General features: G+C 42.6%; 1 protein-coding gene across 7 annotated transcripts in view; it reads right to left on the bottom strand.

The window, feature by feature from the left end:
* ST7 (suppression of tumorigenicity 7) overlaps positions 1–19,995 on the bottom strand; it is a 308,974-nt gene that overhangs the window by 102,567 nt on the left and 186,412 nt on the right. For all 7 annotated transcript variants that reach the window (XM_054725931.1, XM_054725934.1, XM_054725933.1 and 4 more), the window contains exons 4-6: positions 8,499–8,553; positions 7,739–7,854; positions 1,984–2,059 (exon numbers count right to left, since the gene is read on the bottom strand). In XM_054725931.1, the coding sequence (XP_054581906.1) occupies positions 1,984–2,059; positions 7,739–7,854; positions 8,499–8,553 (247 nt within the window). The remainder of the gene's footprint in view (positions 1–1,983; positions 2,060–7,738; positions 7,855–8,498; positions 8,554–19,995) is intronic.

Genomic DNA, 19,995 nt, shown 5'->3' on the forward strand with positions numbered 1-19,995 from the left:
GTTCGGACTAATCAAAGAGGGTAAGGTGAACTTCAAAAAATTCAAAGAAAAGAGGTATGATTCAATGATATGAGACGCAGGAGGAAAATGGTTTAAGAAGGTTGGGTAGTGTCCAAATGTCCAACTGTTAACTACAATCACTATGATCCTCTCAGGAAGACAAGAGGGGTGACAATTAAGTAATCAATATGGCTGCACAGAGATCTCCACAAGATCAAATTTTTAAAGGACAAGTAAAAAAAGGTGGAAACAGGGTGTGTAATGAAGTACTATAAAAAGAGTGAAATGAGCTTATAAGAATAATGTCAGGAGAGCTAAAACTTCAAATGAGCTTAAGCTTACAAAACAAAATAAAGACAAAACAAAAAATGCTAAAGACAACCATCTAGTCCCTGTTTTTAAATTATGTTTAAGGCCTTATCACCATCCCCATTTCTCCAAAATCATCACAAAAATAAATAAACAAAACAGACAAACAACACAGAACAACATTAAAACAAGGAAAGTTTATAATTAGGAGCAGCAGATAAAGAGAAAGCAGTATTTTCTAATTCCTATTTTGTTCCTGGCTTCTCCATTAAGGAGAATGATTGTCAGAGTGAAAAAGGGAGAAGAAATTAAACTCTAAAATGGGTAAAAAGATGTCGTAGCAAATAACTAGTCTATCCTAAATCGACTACTATACTGGGATGGGCAAATCCCAGGAAGCCAACAAACATAGGCAGGCCAAGGAATAGTTAAGAACTCACAAAGAATGGGGAAGTACTAGAAGATGAGATGACAAATGTAGGATAAATGTTCAAAAAGGGGAAGAAGGCAGACTTCCCAAACTGCAGAACAGTGATTTGGAAAGATATTCTAATGGATTATGAAAGGGATAGTCTCCAAGCATTTTAAAAAGAAAGTGAACACTGGAGCTAGCTTAAATTCACTAAGACTAAACAAATCAGTTTGCGCTAGCTTAATTTACTCTAATAGATTTACTACCCATTAAAGATCCACAGCTGCAACTGGCATTCTTAAAATAAAAATGGAGGAGTATGGGCTGAATCATGGTGGCTTGGTAATTAACTGAACAATACCAAAGGATGATGATTTCTACATGTCATGTCCCAGGGAGATAGCCCTGACGCTGCTATTTTTATCAGAAACATGGATGACACACAGAAGGCAGGCACATCAATTTTGTAGATGACAAGAAACTGGAAAATAAATATGTTGCATAACAGAATCAGAAACCACATAGATCAACAGGTTATAATGGCAGGATTTCCAACTCTCAAGTGAGTATTTTTTTTCTGAGACTGCTGAAGAAGATTCTGTAACCTTCTTCAGAAAAAAATCATAAAATAGTTTAACAATGACCACTTGGCCGGGAGAGTGTCGAGGTGATTCAAGCACCAGATGGGTGGCGGAGCTAAATGACCTTTAAGATCTCTGCCAACCCTGAGCTTTTATGACTCCAACTTCAAGAATCTTTCTCATTTTCTGAGATCTCCAGAAGAGATTTCCCAGTCTTCCTTGGTAACCCATAGATTGTTTAACAACACCAAGCACAGCCTTTCCTCTTATCTTTGCCTTGATCTTGAAGTATTTTTAAAGTGTAATTTTTTTACCTTATGTTTTTCCCACTAGCTGAAGTTCTATCTAGAAATTGTGATGGCACAGATGAGCATTCTACATCTGTAATAATTACCCTGTCAAAATGTTTTAGATATGTAAAGAATAGATTTATTTTATATACTCACAATATCCTACGGATAGTCCTTGAAGGATTTAATTTAGCATCACAGCAAACCACTGAATTGCTCTCTAAAATGACTAAAACCACCTTCACAAAGTCTTTTTTTATAAACTAATGTCCCCAAAATAATCCTCAAGTTCAAATGCATAGTTTAATATCAGTATCCTACCAATGGCAACTCTATACATTCAGCAAAGAATAAGATTTCCCTTTTAAAAGCAAGATTTTCCCCCACTTACTCATTTATCTCTAATGCTTCGTGCGCTGCTGAAATCCTAGCTTGGGGGTTTCTCTCTCTCCAGGCTTTCTGCATTACTATTTTAGAAAAAGAAAAAAAAGCAAGTCAATCCATACATATAATTAGGAAGACTCAGTACAGGACAATAGCTGAATTAGTAGCATTAGGCTTGGATTACAGGGGAATTTTTCACTACCAAGAGGATCAGCCCAATCCTCCAAAGTCACACAAACATATTCTAACTTACTATTCAACTGTCCTCCAATTGCTGATATCAAAACTTTCTTATGCTCACAAAACTACAGATTTAAATCTTATAAACCTCTAGACTTGTCTCAACAGACTTTGGTAGTAGTTTGTACATACTACTAGTGCACATGGTCATAGACTAATACGTGCATTAGCTATTTGTAATATGTTTCAGTTTTTAATGGAATACTAGTACAAAGGTGAACCTTATATGTGGAATGCTGGTATCTTCCACAAAATATTGTAATATCATGCATTTACATGGGGACCACGTTGGAACATTCATTTCATAGATAGTAGAAGTTTCATTTAGTACTTACAGTTTGTACTAAAAACAGTGTTTCCAAATTCATTTTGTATAAATTTTTCTACGAATGTATACAGGTGTAAACAAAACAGAGCTACAGATGTAAACAATACAGAGCTACCTGAAACACTAACACTAGACTTGTCTCAACAGACTTTGCAAGGAAAAAAAATAGAAGTAAATAAGTCTTATAGATTAATCTGTCTTCTATAATCTTTGAAACAATCTTGATTAAGACTTCTTAATCAAGAAGAGGCACTCTAAAGATATGTAATATTTATTTTGCTCGTTAATGCTGCTTGTTGTTAAAGTAATTGCACACATTTTGAGATGACATTGCTCTAATTTCTTCCTTCTACACAGACACAACATAATTTCTTTATTATTTTTTTTATTGTTTAAAGTATTACATATAGTAGTACAAATATCTCCTTTTTTTCCCCCCATTGACGCAGCCTCCCCCACACAACATAATTTCTATTAGTCATTTCCCCAAACACTTGCCACAAGCTCTGGATATTAGCACATTTTAAAACCATCTGAAAATTATCAGTTGGGTCAGAAAAAAGTACTTTAGGCTTTTAACATGTGTACCTGTTTCCAGTGTTTGCTGCAAACTTAGTTTTCATATACCAAAGTAGTTTGTGAGTGTATTGTGGGAAGCTCGATGCTTGAAATAATTTTTTTTACTATGATGTTCCACCATGGCAAAGAGTACCACTTTAAAAATAAGTACCATGGTCCTTATTTAATTTGTTCTATAATTTTTTATCTTCTAAGTTATTTTCTTAGGAGTATGTATGTATTCCCTTTCTTAAAGATTTTTTTCACCTATTTACTTTAAGTTTAGTAATACAAAAAATATCAGTAGGATTATTTATAACTCAAACAGTGTCAAATGCATGTTCAATAAATTCTTTTCTAGGATGGAAAAGAAATATGGGTTCCAATTGAATGGGGATGCTCCCATTCAATTCTAATGAATTAATAAATAGGCATATAAATCTCTATAATATACTCTTTAAGCATTTGGATTCACTGACTCCCAATTTCTAACTGGAATATCGTTAGGAAAACATGACCTTTCATTCTATCTCAACCAAGGATTTAATTAGCTTCATATAAGATTTATAAATATTCAAAACATGTAAATCCAACCTTGGAATATTTTTAAAATGATACTTTAAATTATAATGAGGGGACTTATTTCTACATCACTATCTCATTGTGATAAAGCCTTTATTTAGATATCAGAATTCTGAGTTCCACTAGTCAATCTCCAATTTAATTTTTATTTGTTTGTGTTATTAAATCATTTTTTCAATTACAGTTGACATACATTATTATTTTAGTTTAAGGTGTACACCTCCCTGATTAGACATTACATAATTAACTAAATGATCATCACAATAAATCTCACACCCATCTGACACCATATATAGTTTTAGAATATTATTGACTATCATATTTCCTATACTGTGCTTTACATCCCCATGACTATTCTGTAACAACCAATTTGTACTTTTTTCTTCTTTATTAAGGTATTACATATGTGTCCTTACCCCTTCATTACCCCCCACTCATGCCCTCATCCCCCTGGTGTCTGTGTCCATTGGGTAGGCTTATATGCATGCATGCAAGTCCTTTGGTTGATCTCTCTCCCTTACCCCACCCCTCCCCTACCTTCCCTCTGAGTTTTGATGGTCTGATCGATGCTTCTCTGTCTCTGGATCTATTTTTGTTCATCAGTTTATGTAGTTCATTATATTCCACAAATGAGTGCGATCATGTGATATTTATCTTTCTCTGACTGGCTTATTTTGCTTAGCATAATGCTCTCCAGTTCCATCCATGCTGTTGCAAATGGTAAGAACTCCTTTTTTACCGCAGCATAATATTCCATTGTGTAGCTGTACCACAGTGTTGTTTTTTTTTAATATATTTTATTGATTTTTTACAGAGAGGAAGGGAGAGGGAGAGAGAGTCAGAAACATCAATGAGAGAGAGAAACATCAGCTGCCTCCTGCACACACCCTACCTGGGATATGCCCACAACCAAGGTACATGCCCTTGACAGGAATCGAACCTGGGACCCTTGAGTCCGCAGGCCAACGCTCTATCCACTGAGCCAAACCAGTTAGGGCTGTACCACAGTTTTTTAATCCACTCATCTGCTGATGGGTACTTAGGCTGTTTGCAAATCTTAGCTATTGTAAATTGTGTTGCTATGAACATAGGGGTGCATATATCATTTCTAATTGGTGTTTCTAGTTTCTTGGGATATATTCCTAGAAGTAGGATCACTGGGTCAAAAGGGAGTTCCATTTTTAGTTTTTTGAGGAAACTCCATACTGTTCTCCACAGTGGCTATAATTTGTACTTCTTAATCCTTTCACCTTTTTCACCTCTCCCCATCCCCCTAACCTCCTCCCATTTGGTAACCATAAAAATGTTCTCTGTAACTACGAGTCTGTTTCTGTTCTGCTTGTTTGTTTGTTTTGTTTTTTAGATTCAGTTGTTGATAGATATGTATTTATTGCCATTTTAATGTTCATATTTTTTGTTTTCCTTCTTTTTTTTTCAAATTCTCACCAGAGGATATGTTTTTATTGATTTTTTTAGAGAGAGAAAGAGAGAGGGAGAGAAACATTGATTGGTTGCCTCCCACATGCACTCCGACCAGGGATCAACCCGGGACTGAACTCAAAACCTGGTTAGGTATCCTGACCAGGAATTGACCCAAGAACCTTTGGTACATGAGACAACACTCCAACCAACTGAACCACACAAGCCTGGGCTTTTTCTTCTTCTTAAAGACCCTTTTAGCATTTCATGTAATGAAATCAAAGTTTTTTCTGATCTGGGAAGCTCTTTATCTGTCCTTCAATTCTAAATGATACCTTTGCTGGGTAGAGTAATCTTCATTGTAGGTCCTTGCTTTTCATCACTTTGAATATTTCTCACCAATTCTTTCTGGCCTGCAAGGTTTCTGCTGAGAAATCAGCTGACAGTCATATGGGAACTCCCTTATAAGTAACTAATGGCTTTTCTCCTGCTCAAGATTCTCTGCCTTTACCTGTTGCATTTTAATTATGATACGTCTTGGTGTGGGTTCATCTTGTTTGGAACTCTGCACTTTCTGGGCTTATATGTCTATTTTCCTCATCAAGTTAGGGAAGTTTTTTTCTGTTGTTATCTTTTCAAGCAAGTTTTTAATTTCTTGCTCTCTCTCTTCTCCTCCCAGCACCCCCATGATCTGAATTTTGGAATGCTTGAAGTTGTCCCAGAGGCTCCTTAAGCTTTTATATTTTTTTAAATTCTTCTTTCTTTTTGCTGTTCTGATTGGATGTCTTTTGATTCTTATCTCCCAAATCTTTGATTTGATCTTGGGCTTTATCTACCCCATTGTTGATTCCCTGTAATTTATTCTTCATTTCATTTAGTGTGTTCTTCATTTTTGACTGGTTCTTTTTTATGTTTTCTATCTCTGTTTTTATGTTTCCTATTCCTGGTTGAAGTTCATCTACTCTTACCCTAAGTACATTGAGCATCCTTATAACCAATGTTTTGAACTCTACATCTAGTTGATTGCTTATCTCCATTTTGTTTGGTTCTTTTTCTGGAGTTTTGTTCGAGTCTTTCATTTGGGACATGTTTCTTCGTTTCCTCGTTTTGGCAGCCTCCTTGTGTTTGTTTCCCTGTATTAGGTAGAGCTGCTACATCTCTCATGCTTGGTAGGTGTTCTGTAGGATTCAGTGGCACTCCCTCCCTGATCACCTAATCTGGGCACTTGAGGTGTACCCCTCATGTGGTCTGTGTACACCTCCTCGGGTAGTTGAGCCTTGATTGCTGTTGGCACATCAATGAGAGGGATTTGCCCCCAGGCCGATCAGCTACAAGGACTATCTACAACCACTAACTTGTGACCACTGTGGAGGATCAGCTGTGCAGGGTTCAACCTCAAAGAGCAGGACTTTCTTCAGCAAGGCTCTGATGCCTGCTAAGTACACCCCTTGAGCGTGTAACTTGTGGAGGTGTTTGGATGGTGATACTTCGATGTGTTCTGAGGCTGTCCCATTGGGGCCTTCTGGGAGGTGTAAGCCAAGGTCAGCTGCTGCCCACGTTCTGCCCAGGGCCACTGGCATGAGCTACAAAGGAATCTTCAGAAGGCTGCTACTTGTGCTGGACTGAGGTGCCCTGATGAGGGCAAGCTGTGAACCAAGGTTGGCTGCTACTAGTGCCAGGCCTGACCACTTAGTGAGAAGTATGGGGCTCAATGAGGCCAGATGCTGCTTGTTTGAGAGATTTTAGGAAAATCTGAAGCATGAGCCAAGACAGGCCATTTGTATGGAAAAGCCACTGGAAACAGCTTGGGTGGGCCCAAAAGTTGGGTGGTGTGGGGCCTCAGGGATCACTAGGGCGGGACAAACAGTGTGAGCCAGGTTGATAGAGTCTCATATATGGCACCTATCTGTTGGCTCTGTGGGGGAAGGGCTCTGAAAATTAACAGTGGCCTCTGCCAGCACCTCTGTCTGTGAGAAAGCTGCTCCCCCAACCCCCAGCTCTTATCTCAATGCCAGACAATTCAGTTCCTCCCCATATGTGCCTGGTGCCTTAAATGCTGCTGCCCCAGCACTGGCGGTCAGTGGGAATAAGTCTAAGTCCATGCACTGGTCCTTTAAGGGGAACTCTCTGGGGCTCCAGCAGTCCTCTGTCTCCCTCAGCTTAAATCCCCACTGGTTTTTATAGCCAGAAGTTATGGGAACTTCTCTTCCCTGCACTAGAACCCTGGGCTGGCAGGCCTGGTGTGGGGGTGGGACCGCTGGATCCTCAGGAGGACCTCTGGAGCTGACAGATCCCTCCCAATCTGCCACATGTGGGTACAGTACCAGCCCGTTCCACACATCTCCACCCCTCCTCCCAGTCTTGATGTAGCTTCTTATTTAATTCCCTAGCTGTAGGACTTCCATTCAGTCAGATTTCAGGTGATTCTGAATGATGCTTGTTCTGAAGTTTAGTTGTAATTTTGATATGGTTGTGGGAGGAGGCAGTACCGTGTTTAACTATGCAGCCATCTTGACCGGAAGTACCTATTCCTTGGAGTTTTTATAGAGCAGATATTCTAAAAGTAATAAGCTTACTACTTAAAACAGATCAAAAAACCCTCTCCCTCAGGAACTAACTAAAGGATTTTCCGTACTTGCATCTGCAGGGCGCAGATGGTCCGAGTCACAAGTAAAGAATGTCTGGTGGTCCTGGGCAGAGAGATTCATGTCATAGTAAGTCAGAGGTTCTCGTCCTGTCACCCAAGTGTACCTGTAAAGGGGAAATAAAAGAGTCAAACACCTTTGAGAAAGGAAAGCAAGGCCTACAAAATATTAATCTGCATAGGAAGTGAAATATAAACCATTAAGTGAGTACTAAAACAGCTTTGCCAATGAATAAAAATATACATATTTTAATCATCTTATTCTTTCTTTAGAAAATATATCAGCAGGAAAGAAGTAAACATTTTCCCATATATTTGTGGGTTTACACTTTACTAGCACTAGCTAATGAAAACCTTCCCTAATTAACATTATAAACAGACATTTCCCCAAAGCTATGACAATTCTGGTTTGCCTAATTACTGTGCAAAATTAAATTTCAACATAACTTCTGTGGCATCTTTATAACCATGTTCCAGGTAAGCTTCAAAATATTTTGTCTCTATAATATATAATGAAAAGAATGACTATAATAGAAAATTTCCAAAAACTACATATTTTTGTACATTATCCCAATTTCAATGCTAAAATATTTATACAAGAGAAAAATCAAAACATTTGAGGACTGTATCAAAAAAATAGAAGCACTAAACAGACTCTTACAATGACCCCTAAATGAACCAGCAAAAACATTTGCTGCTGTCTTTGCTCTCTGAACTACTCATTTGTTTCCCAAACTGTCAAAATGCTTACCGATTATATTCGGCACCCCGAAATAAATTTAGTGGATTTCGCCATACTTTGCATTCTGCAAAGAAGAGAAATAAGAAAATGTTACACATAGTTCAGAGACACTACAGCTACAAGCTAATTAATTCAGCAAAACACCCTTCCTGGCATTGATAAGATAATTTTATTCTCTATCTTCTACAAGGGAAGCAACATGGAAAAACTGGGTGATTGATTAATCAGGAAATGTAGCTCAGGCACCAGGACTTTGGAAATTTTTACCTAATCTCTCTGAGCCCAAGTTTCCTCATTTATTAAATCAAGTTATGTGCCAAAATCAGCTAGTTTATAACTTCTACAATCATTTCAAGAGGTCTAAATAGTTTCTGTAAGTTTATTTCTAAAGTTATGGGTAGAAGTACTTTCTGTTATTCTAAAATATATCTTATAATAACTTTATACATAACAAGCAAAACGGAAGCTTTATAGTATAATATGCAAAGAGCCTTAGATTTCTAATTAGGGTCTATGTGATATTGTTGTGTGATAATTCACCAAATTGCTTTTACACTGTCATAAAAGGATTGATAGGAAAATTAATGCAGTTAACATTATGGTAGGGAGAAAGGCTATGAAATTAAATCGTTTTAAAGCATTTAACATTGCTTATCTATCCAGATGCATTAATCATCATACTAACATCATAATGTTAGCATGTACTAATAGATTATACATCTTTGTTAAGGACCATAGAAATTTAGAATCACAGGACTTAACTTAGGAAAGTCAATCATTAGTTCTTAGGACTGTGTAATAGTAAGTGCATGACTAACAAACTAAAACTCTTTTAAGACAGCCTATGATTAAGACTTTCTACTGATTCAGAATACTACAGTTCTTTGGATAAATATTTTATTAGAAAATAAAATTAGTTAATAGTACTTAAAACATCCGTGTGTGTGTGTTCAGCCAAAAAAAACACACCTAAAGACATACACATAAAAGTAAGCAATTATTGTAGAAATCAAAGGAACATTAAAGGCCATGGATAAGACATTAAGGTTCTACCCTCAGTCCTATTATATTCACTATCCATTTTTTCACCCACTCACCTACCAACTCACCCTCCCATCCATCCAATGAGCACTGAGCAACCAGTGGGGGAAACAAAGAGGTAACTATTATTACAATACAGTGTGAAAATGAAAAACATGAAGCACTATGGGAACACTAAGCAATCGCAATAAATTGTTGTTAAAAATATGGAATGAAGGGTGTACACATAACAGGAAAACATGTTTTTATTTTAAAGAGATAAATGTATCTTTAAATTAGCACAGGATTCCAGTTAAAATTTGCTCAATGTTTATAAACAATGGCCCTAAGTTTTCTGTCACTTAGCTTAACTTGTCATTTAGGAAACGATCTTGGCTCAGTTCAGCATCTTTTAATTGTATTCTTAGGAAACTGAAATTCAGTGGCTGTCACTTCACATGGCACTAACTAAATAATTATGCTTCCCTTAAATAATTACCTTTCTCCCCAACAAAAAGTTCCTAAGAAGTGTCATTAGCACATGCCAGATCATGGCTTGAATCATACTGTTGAGCCAATCCACCATGATTGTTGTTCTTGTGGCTATAATTCTTAGGTCTTAACCACCCCAACCCCTCCTCAGAGGATGTCTTTCAAGATTCAAAGTGCTCTTCTTAAAACTTCATAAATATTGCAAGTTTTGTAGTTAACATACAATAAACATATGCACAGGATTATGCACAAAGACCCTCATGGTAGCATTATTTACAATAAAACAGGTACATTTGGGGAGATGCCTCTCCCTCAATGAATTTCATCTGAAATATTAGTAGAAAGGTTATGGCAACTAATTTGTCTCCAGCAAATATATCATTATATTGACTGGAAGGATAAGCACGTTCAAATATCAATTGACAAATTATAAAGCAAACTATCTTCAATTAAAAGTTCAATCCAACTTTATATATTGTATGCAAATAAAATTATTTCTAAATAAAAATAACTGCATAAATAGTAGGTATACCTAAAGTATTATCTGAAGATGAGCAGTATCTGAAGATGCTATATTTATTTAGGAAGTGCAAAAATGTAGCCAGCAGGGGGTGCTGGAAACATTTTGAAATACTTTTTATGCCTTCTATTAGGGAACTGAACTTTAAAAAAAAATGGCATTGATAAGTGAAATAAGGCAGTCAATGAAAGAAAAATACCACATGATCTCACGTATTTGTGGATAATAAAGAGTATTATAAAGTGATGAACAAAAAGATAGATACAGAGGCAGTAAAGCATCAAACACACTGTCAAATTACAGCGGGAAGGTTAGGGAGAGGTGGAGGAGATAAGAGATCAACTGAAGGACTTGTATGCATGCATATAAGCATAACCAATGGACGTAAAACACTGAGGGGTGAGGGCATGTATGGGAGTGGGGTGGGGTGGGGGGCAATGGTAAGATATGTACACATATAATACCTTAATAAAAAAAATGTAAAAAAATGGCATTGAGAAATACAGATTGCCAGTTATAAAAAAGTCATGGGGATGTAAATTACAGCACAGGAAATATAGTCAATAATATAGTAATATTGTATGGTGTCAGATACTGTACTGTACTTATTGGGGTGATTACTTCATAATCATTAATTGTATACCTGAAACTAAGTGTTATTGTATATCAACTGTAATTTTTAAAAAAATTTTTAAAGGAATACAATTTACTAAAACAAAGAACCAGGGAGAGGGAGATGGGCACAGTCTTCACCTTTCATAAAAAGGACTCAAGCCCTAGCCTGTGGACTGAAGGATCCCAGGTTCGATTCTGGTCAAGGGCACATGCCCAGGTTGTGAGCTCGATCTCCAGTTACGGGTGTGCAGGAGGCAGCCGACTGATCAATGATTCTCTCTCATCATTGATGTTTCTATCTCTCTCTCCTCTCCTTTCCTCTCTGAAATCAATATATATATTTTAAAATGACTCAATAATATTTTTTAAACTAAAACACAGTAGTAAAAAAAAATCAAACAAAATCATTGTTAATATTAGTGTTATACATGTGGTCTATAGTCAGTTTCTTCACTATCCTCAAACTTTAAAAAACAGGATTATAAAAAAATGCAAAATGTTCTAAATGATAAAAAACATGATGAAATACGTAAGAAATGTTTTCATTAGCTATACCCTTCAAATGGAGGGTGCAGGGAAGGTATAATTTTCCATTAAGAATAAGCAATCTGGAAGAGAAACCAAGATGGCGGCATAGGTTAAACACCTAACCTACAGCCTGGCACAACAATTTCAAAAATACAACTAAAAGTTAAAACAACATCATCCAGAACCACAGGAAAGCTGGCTGACTGAAATGCCCACAACTAGAAGGAAAGAGAAAACCACAAGGAAAATCAGAGGAGCCGTAAAAGCCTGAGGTAAGGAGACACTGGTGGAGACACGAGCACGCGCGCGTGTGGGGAGGACGGAGCCGGAGAGGACGGGGCAGCTGACTGCCTGGCCGGCGTTCTCTAGCGGGAAGGAGATAAAAGCTCCAGATTGCACTGAACCCCAGCTCTGACTGCACTGAACCCCAGTTCCAGGTGAGACCCTGGGAAGCCAGGCTCATGCTGGGGGAATCTGGGCTGTAAGGCGGAAACACAGAGGAGCGGCGAAAGGCAGAGCTCCGGAGGCGCACATGTGAATGCACGCAGAGGACGGACTGTTGCCTGTGCTGCTGAATTGCCCTAGCGGGAAGGAGACAAAAGCTCCGGTCTGCGCTGAACCCCAGTTCCTGGCGAGACCCTGGGAAGCCAGGTTCATACTGGGGGAATCTGGGCTGTAAAGTGGAAACGCAGAGGAGTGGCGAAAGGCAGAGCACCAGAGGCACGCACGGGAATGCGCGCAGAGGATGGTCTGTTGACTGTGCCGCTGAATTGCCCTGGTGGGAAGGAGACAAAAGCGCCAGACTGCGCTGAGCCCCAGTTCCGACTACACTGAAACCCAATTCCGGGCGAGAATCTGGGAATCCAGATTCATTGGGGGAGAGACTAGACTGTTTGGCAGCAGGTGAAACTCCAGGGCGCCTTTCTCTCAGAGGTGCTTGCAGCTAGTACCGAGGGACACTGAGGGACACTGAGACCCAGGAACCTCATAGGGCAGGGCTGACGGGAAGCCAAGGCTGTAGGCTCCACCCTGAAACTCCACCCCATCCAAGCTGAGCACAGAGGCTTTTACAATTTTGCAAGTCTAGTTGAATAAGGCTGTCTCCCGGCGTAGACACAGCTGATCCTCACAGCCAATTGGACTGGAGGTCAAATCCTCCCAGTGTACCAACAGCAATCAAGTCTTAACAACACCAAGACTTTGCACTCAGCCCACAAAGGGGGGTACCAAGAGCGACCACCTAGGGAGATTGGGGAAGCTGAGCTACCGGCCCCTATAGGTCACTGACCACACAAAGCCACTCCATCAACATAGGGAAGCAGCCAAAAGGTGGAGACACCGAAGCAGGTCACCTATAGAAGGGATGAAGGAAAGTAAACTAATGGACGACACAGTGTTCAGAACCACATTTATAAGGTTACTTAAGAATCATCTGGAGGACCAAGATGGCGGCATAGGGCAGACGCCTGATTGTTACCTACCACAACAATTTTGAAACTACAACTGGAAAACAGAGCAGACACCATCCAGAACCACCGGAGGGCTGGCTGAGTGGATGCTCTACAACTAGAATAAAAGAGAGGGGAACGCGATATGATGCTGTTGCCGATGAGCCAAAGATCACACTTTAAGAACTACGGCTCTGGCGACACAATGGCAGCCTGGAACATGCTCGGCACGGTTCCCCCGGTGGTCTCCGGCTGAGGGGACGGCTCCGCTCGCTGCCGAGCATGGACAGACGAGCCCCTGGGAGACATGGGGTGGGAGACCCCGCGCTTGCTGACCTCTGAGTCCTTCGAGAATCTCTGTGCCCCAGAAGCGGCCAGGTGCGCACGCCCGGCGACCGGCCGCCGCTGCAGACCCGAGCGCTGTCGCAGCGACCTTGGACCAGCCCGCCACCTCGCACCGGGTGCACCGGAGCCTCGCCGAGCCCACCGCCCAGCAAGTTCCGCAGCAGCCGCCCCGGAACTTTGAGAAAATGGCCGGAGGAATGGCTGAGAAGGAATTGACCGATGGGAGTTGGGATCGGGAAGACGAGGCCCCGCTGGGTCCCGGATCCAGGTGCGCTCGCCCGGCGACTGGTCGCCGCTGCAGACCTGAGTGCCGCCGCAGCGACTTCGGACCAGCCCGCCACCGCGCACCGGGCACACCAGAGCTTCGCCGAGCCCACCGCCCAGCGAGTTCTGCGGCAGCCGCCCCGGAGCTTTGAGAAAATGGCCGAAGGAATTGCTGAGAGGGAATTGACTGACAGGAATTGGGATCAAGAAGACGAAGCCCCGCTGGGTCCCAGGTACGGGGGAGGCCACGCGCCCCTGGATCCAGGTGAGGCCGCACGCCCCTGGGTCTGGGTGAGGCTGGGTCCCGGGTCTGGGTGAGGCTGCATGCCCCTGGGTCCGGGTGAGGCCACGTGCCCCTGGGTCCGGGTGAGGCTGGGTCCCGGGGCCGGGTGAGGCCGTGCCCCTGGGTCCAGGTGAGGCTGGATCTGGGTCCGGGTGAGGCCACGTGCCCCTGGGTCCGGGTGAGGCTGGGTCCCGGGTCCGGGTGAGGCCGTGCCCCTGGGTCCAGGAGAGGCCACGCACCCCTAGATCTGGGTGAGGCTGGGTCCCGGGTCCGGGTGAGGCCGTGCCCCCGGGTCCAGGAGAGGCCATGCGCCCCCAGGTCCGGGTGAGGCCGCGCGCCCCCGGGTCCGGGCGAGGCCGGATCCCGGGTCTGGGTGAGGCCGTGTGCCCCTGGATCCGGGTGAGGCCGGGTCCCGGGTCCGGGTGAGGCCGTGCCCCTGGGTCTGGGAGAGGCCACGCGCCCCTGGGTCCGGGTGAGGCCACGCGCTCCTGGGTCTGGGTGAAGCTGGATCCTGGGTCCAGGTGAGGCCATGCGCCCCTGGTTCCGGGCGAGGCCGCATGCCCCTGGGTCCAGGTGAAACTGGATCCCGGGTCCGGGTGCGGCCATGCGCCCCTGGATCCGGGTGAGGCTGGGTCCCCGGTCCGGGTGAGGCCGCGCCCCTGTGTCCGGGAGAGGCCACGCGCCCCTGGGTCCGGGTGAGGCTGGATCCCGGGTCCGGGTGAGGCCATGCGCCCCTGGATCCGGGTGAGGCCGCGCCCCTGGGTCCGGGAGAGGCCACGCGCCCCTGGGTCCAGATGAGGCTGGGTCCCGGGCCCGGGTGAGGCCGCGCGCCCCCGGGTCTGGGAGAGGCTGCACGCCCCTGCGTCCAGTGGAGGCAGCGTGCCCCTGCATCAGGGTGAGGCTGGAGCCCGGGTCTGGGTGAGGCCGCGCGCCCCTGGATCCGGGTAAGGCCGCGCGCCCCTGGGTCCGGGTAAGGCCGCGCGCCCCTGGGTCCGGGTGAGGCCACGCGCCCCTGAGTCCGGGTGAGGCCACGCGCCCCTGGGTCCGGGCGAGACCAAACCAGAGGGAGTCGGAACTGCATTATCACCATTTGTCCACCATCCAGAGCTGAAAAGTCAGTGCCAACATGTACTCATAAGAAACTGGTGGACATTGAAATTGGGTCTCAAAAGAACTGTTGGTCCAGAAAGAAACTCACTACAGACTGATTCATTTGCCTGTCAACATAACTATTACTGCTCGTCTCACATTCGGTTCTTATAAGTATATTTCTAGTGACACATGATCTCACTCATCTAGGGGAAATGATGAACAACATAGACTGATGAACAAGAACAGACCCAGAAACAAGGAGGCATCGATCGGACTGTCGGGCCTCAGAGGGAGGGGAGGGGAGGGTGGGGGGAGTGGGGAGAGATCAACCAAAGGACTTGTGTGCATGCATACGAGCCTAACGAATGGTTAAGGACATCAGGGGGGTGGGGGCATCCGTGGGGAGGGGTGTGGGATGGGAATGGGGGGATGAGGACAAATGTGTGACACCTTAATCAATAAAGAAATAAAAAATAAAAAAATTAAAAAAAAGAATAAGCAATCTGGCCCAACCAGTGTGGTTCAGTCAACCTATGCATCAATAGGTTTCTGGTTTGATTCCCTGTCAGGGCACATGCCCAGGTTGCAGGCATGATCCCAGGTGGGGACATGCAGGAGGCAGCCAATCGATGTTTCCCCTCTCATCGATGTTTCTATCTCTCTCTCCCTCTCCTCTTCTTTCCTCTGTCTGTAAAAGTCAATAAAAAATATTTTAAAAATAAAAAAGAATAAGTAATCTAGAAGTCAAATATGAACACATGTCAAAGTTTCACTTCATATTAGGTCATAACTACACTAATTTCTTCTTTGCTGCTCTATTTCATAATCTAATCTTTACCACAAAAACTTTAATATGGAATCACTCTAGGGACCCTAACCCATAAATATCAGACTGCCTGATGGTTTTGTGATATGGACAAAAGTTAAAAATGCCAAACATATTAGAATATGGAGATTTAAGTCAGAAAATTAAACTCAGGTCTCCAGAGGGTAAAAGTTTTTTCCAGATGAGTTCAAGTTTCTTATCTTATTTGTGCCTTTGAGGAATAAATTCCTTAAGACACAAAAGTTTATCTCCAAAACAAATTTTCCATTAATACCAACAATTTCATACTCTTTAGAGGCACTCAAAGTTGACGAAGACCCCTTCAGGGGCTTGCTAACGTCATTAATAGTTCAGTTTAAAGTGTGCTCCTGATACAATAAACATGTCCTCTATACTTCCTTCTGTCTGCAGCAGCCCACAGGCAAGTCTTTGCCCCCAACTGCTGACAGAAATGTTCAGACTTCGGCATGCAGGCAAGAATGCAATTAGAGAAAGAGAAGCAGTATTTAATAGAATAGCACTTATTTAGTTCCCAAAGCCTGCAGAAAGTCCCCAAAGCCTACAGAACAGATTTTTCTCCCTTGTCATAATAGGATGCTAAGTCTCTGTGTAGGACACAAAGAATATACATATATATATATATATATATATATAATAGTACCTATCACCAATGACTTTAAAATCAAGCTCCCATCTTTGCTTCAGTCTTCCCTCTCTCCTTTCCCTACTAAAACTTCCAATCTCAATGATGCTCACTTCATGCCTTTTCAGATTCAATTACTCCTCTGGAATGCCCACCCGTCACTCATAGGACTGTGTGGTTGAAACATGTAGAGAGGAGCTATTATGCATTCGTCCCTGCACTAGGCCCTGAGTTACAAAAAAAAAAAAAAAATAGTTTATGATAAAAAGGATGTTTTAGAGCCTTGGTAGAAAACTAAGAAGGACATTGAACCATTATCTGACAGTAAGCTGAAGAAGCTCTATAGCTGGAACAAATGTTCTGAGAGAACCAAAGACTTTCCCTTTGTCACAATCCTTAAGGAAAAAGAGAACTTAATTCTCAGGAAAATAAAAAGGTTCTAATGTCATGGGACTTTTAATAAAATGGAAGAAAATATTATTCTACATCCAACTTATTTAATTCTGAAAACGTTTCCCTCCTAAATTAAAAAAATTATATATATAATTTGTATGCCGGAAAATACGGTATTTACAATTTAGAATTAACAAGTGAGTTATTGCCAAATGATGGGTGGGTTACCATATTTTCTGGCGTACAAGACCCCCGACTTTTGAGAAGATTTTCCTGGGTTAAAAAGTCGTCTTATATGCCAGAAAATACAATATGTGTGTGTGTGTGTGTGTGTGTGTGTGGCTCAATGCATGAAATTCGTGCAAGAGTAGGCCTCACTTTTGCCAGCTGCTGGCACCAGCTTCCCTCTGGCACCCAGGACCTGGGCTTCCCTCCAGCTGCCCCAGCTTCATCCAGAAGGTTGTCCAGAAGGACATCTGGTCTAATTAGTATATTATGCTTTTATTATATACTAGAGGCCCAGTGCATGAAATTCGTGCTCAGGGGTATGTATCCCTCAGCCCAGCCTGCACCCTCTCCAATCTGGAACCCCTTGAGGGATGTCCGACTGCCCTCTCACAATCCAGGACTGCTGGCTGCCAACTGCTTGCCTGCCTGCCTTCCTGATTGCCTCTAACCGCTTCTGCCTGCCAGCCTGATAACCCCCTAACCATTCCCCTGCCAGCCTGTTTGCCCCTAACTGCCCTCCCCTGCAGGCCTGGTCACCCCTAACTGCCCTCCCCTGCAGGCCTGGTCACCCATAACTGCCCTCCCCTGCAGGCCTGGTCAACCCTAACTGCCCTCCCCTGCAGGCCTAGTCTCCCCCAACTTCTCTCCCCTGCAGGCCTGGGTCCCACCCAACTGTTCTTCCCTGCAGGCCCAGTCACCCCCAACTTCCCTCCTCTGCTGGCCTAGTCACCCCTAACTGCCCTCCCCAGCAGGCTTGATTGCCCCCAACTGCCCTCCCTTGCAGGCCTGGTCCCTCCCAACAGCCCTCCCCTGCTGGCCATCTTGTGGTGGCCATCTTGTGTCCACATGGGGGCAGGATCTTTGACCACATGGGGGCAGCCATCTTGTGTGTTGGAGTGATGGTCAATTTGCATATTACTCTTTTATTAGATAGGAGGACTACACACCTGGTGCATGAATTCATGCATGGGTGGGGTCCCTTGGCCTGGCCAGCGATTGGGCTTGTGCTGATCGGGGCCGATCAGGGATGGCCGGCCAGGGTGAGGGACTTTGGGAGGTTGGTCAGCTGCGGGAGGTGGCTGTGGGAGTGCACTGACCACCAGGGGGGCAGCTCCTTTTTGAGTGTCTGCCCCCTGGTGGTCAGTGCATCGTCATAGCGATCGTCATAACAACCAGTCAACCACTTAGGCATATATGTGTGTGTGTGTGTGTGTGTGTGTGTGTGTGTGTGTGTGTGTGTATCCCACTCCTGGGGCCCTCAAATATATAAATTACTAATTCATAGCCTAGGAAGATTTCTTATACTAAAAAGTTACCATCTCTTCCCAGAGTACAACACCTGATCATGGTGGTAATATTATTATCACAAACAATAGCAACAGAAATTTTTGTTATAGCTATAAGCTTGATTTTCATTGAGCCTTTTCATAAAGGGGATTAAAGCTCAAGTTATCTATAACCCTTAGTGAGGGGAGCATATAGTGGGCCCTTTTTACAGAAGTAAGGAGTAAAGCATAGGAAAGCTACATAATTTCCCAAGGTTCACATTAACTGAGATTAAAGCCTGGTGTCCAGAGTGCCCAACAATTACCCACTGTATGCAAGAGACCTGTCACCCTACAACATCATATTTTTAAATCCTGTGCCTTCATCAGAATACTACTTTTAGACATTTTAGCTCCAAAGTATAACAGAAAAGAACCCTAACTAGAGTTCATCAGATATGTTAGAACAATCAAGATTTGCCTGGCCGGTGTTGCTCAGTGGTTGAGTGATGACCTATGAACCGAGAAGTCACCCGTTTTATTCCAGTTCAAGGGCTCATGTCCAGATTCTAGGCTCAATCCCCAGTAAGGGGCGTGCAGGAGGCAGCCAATCAATGTTTCTCTCTCTCATTGATGTTTCTCTCTCTCCATCTCCCTTCCTCTTTCTCTAAAGTCGATAAAAACATATTTAAAATAAAAACCACAAGATTAACCCCAACCAAGTCAATTTCAGAAATGAACCTCATATGGGTCAATTTTAAGCAATCATCAAGAATAACAAAATATCCATTTTCTTATATAATTAAGCTTTAACTACTTTCATAACTTTTCAAAATAATTATTTAAACAATTATTAGAAGTCACAAAGTAACATGTAGGTAGCTTTCAATTCAAAAAACGTTACTCCCTAAATCAATCAACCCTACCAAATAATGTGGAAATTGTGAATAAATGTTCACCAGGGACTAATGTTCACCATTTAACTAGAAATCTAATCTATACCAGACATAAATTTTAGTGGCAAAATATTTCAAAAGACGTAATAAGCATTGGCTAAGAGAATCATTTTCAACACATACACAGATTTTGGCAAGTACAAACTGGTTTTCCCCTGATTGAGAGTATTGGAGAGCAACTCCCAGGGTCCTTGACATGTAGCAATTTGCAGTTTTGCTGAGGGATATATCTGAAATGTAAGCACTGAAAGGCCTGGTTATAATGAGTCACTAAACTAGTAATAACCTAGCTGAACCCTCGGCCTTATCTCAGTCCTTCCCATCAGATTCATAAAGAAGTCAGTTCATGTGGAGAACACTGCCAAATGGTTGTCCTCTGACTTGATATTGCTGCATGATTCATTTAATCCGCAGACTACTCTATGAAGTTAACAGTATCATTATTTCCATGTGTGAAAATTAAGATATTAAGGAAGGTTCAAGTGACTTGCCCAAGGTCACAATCTGTAAGCAATGGAGAGATTAGGGCCACATTGGACTGACCCAAAAGCCTGAGCTCTCAAACATCAGCAATCCTGCCACTGAGCT

The sequence above is a fragment of the Eptesicus fuscus genome, chromosome 14 (genome assembly GCF_027574615.1).
Source record: "Eptesicus fuscus isolate TK198812 chromosome 14, DD_ASM_mEF_20220401, whole genome shotgun sequence".
In the NCBI taxonomy this organism is placed as follows: Eukaryota; Metazoa; Chordata; class Mammalia; order Chiroptera; family Vespertilionidae; genus Eptesicus; species Eptesicus fuscus.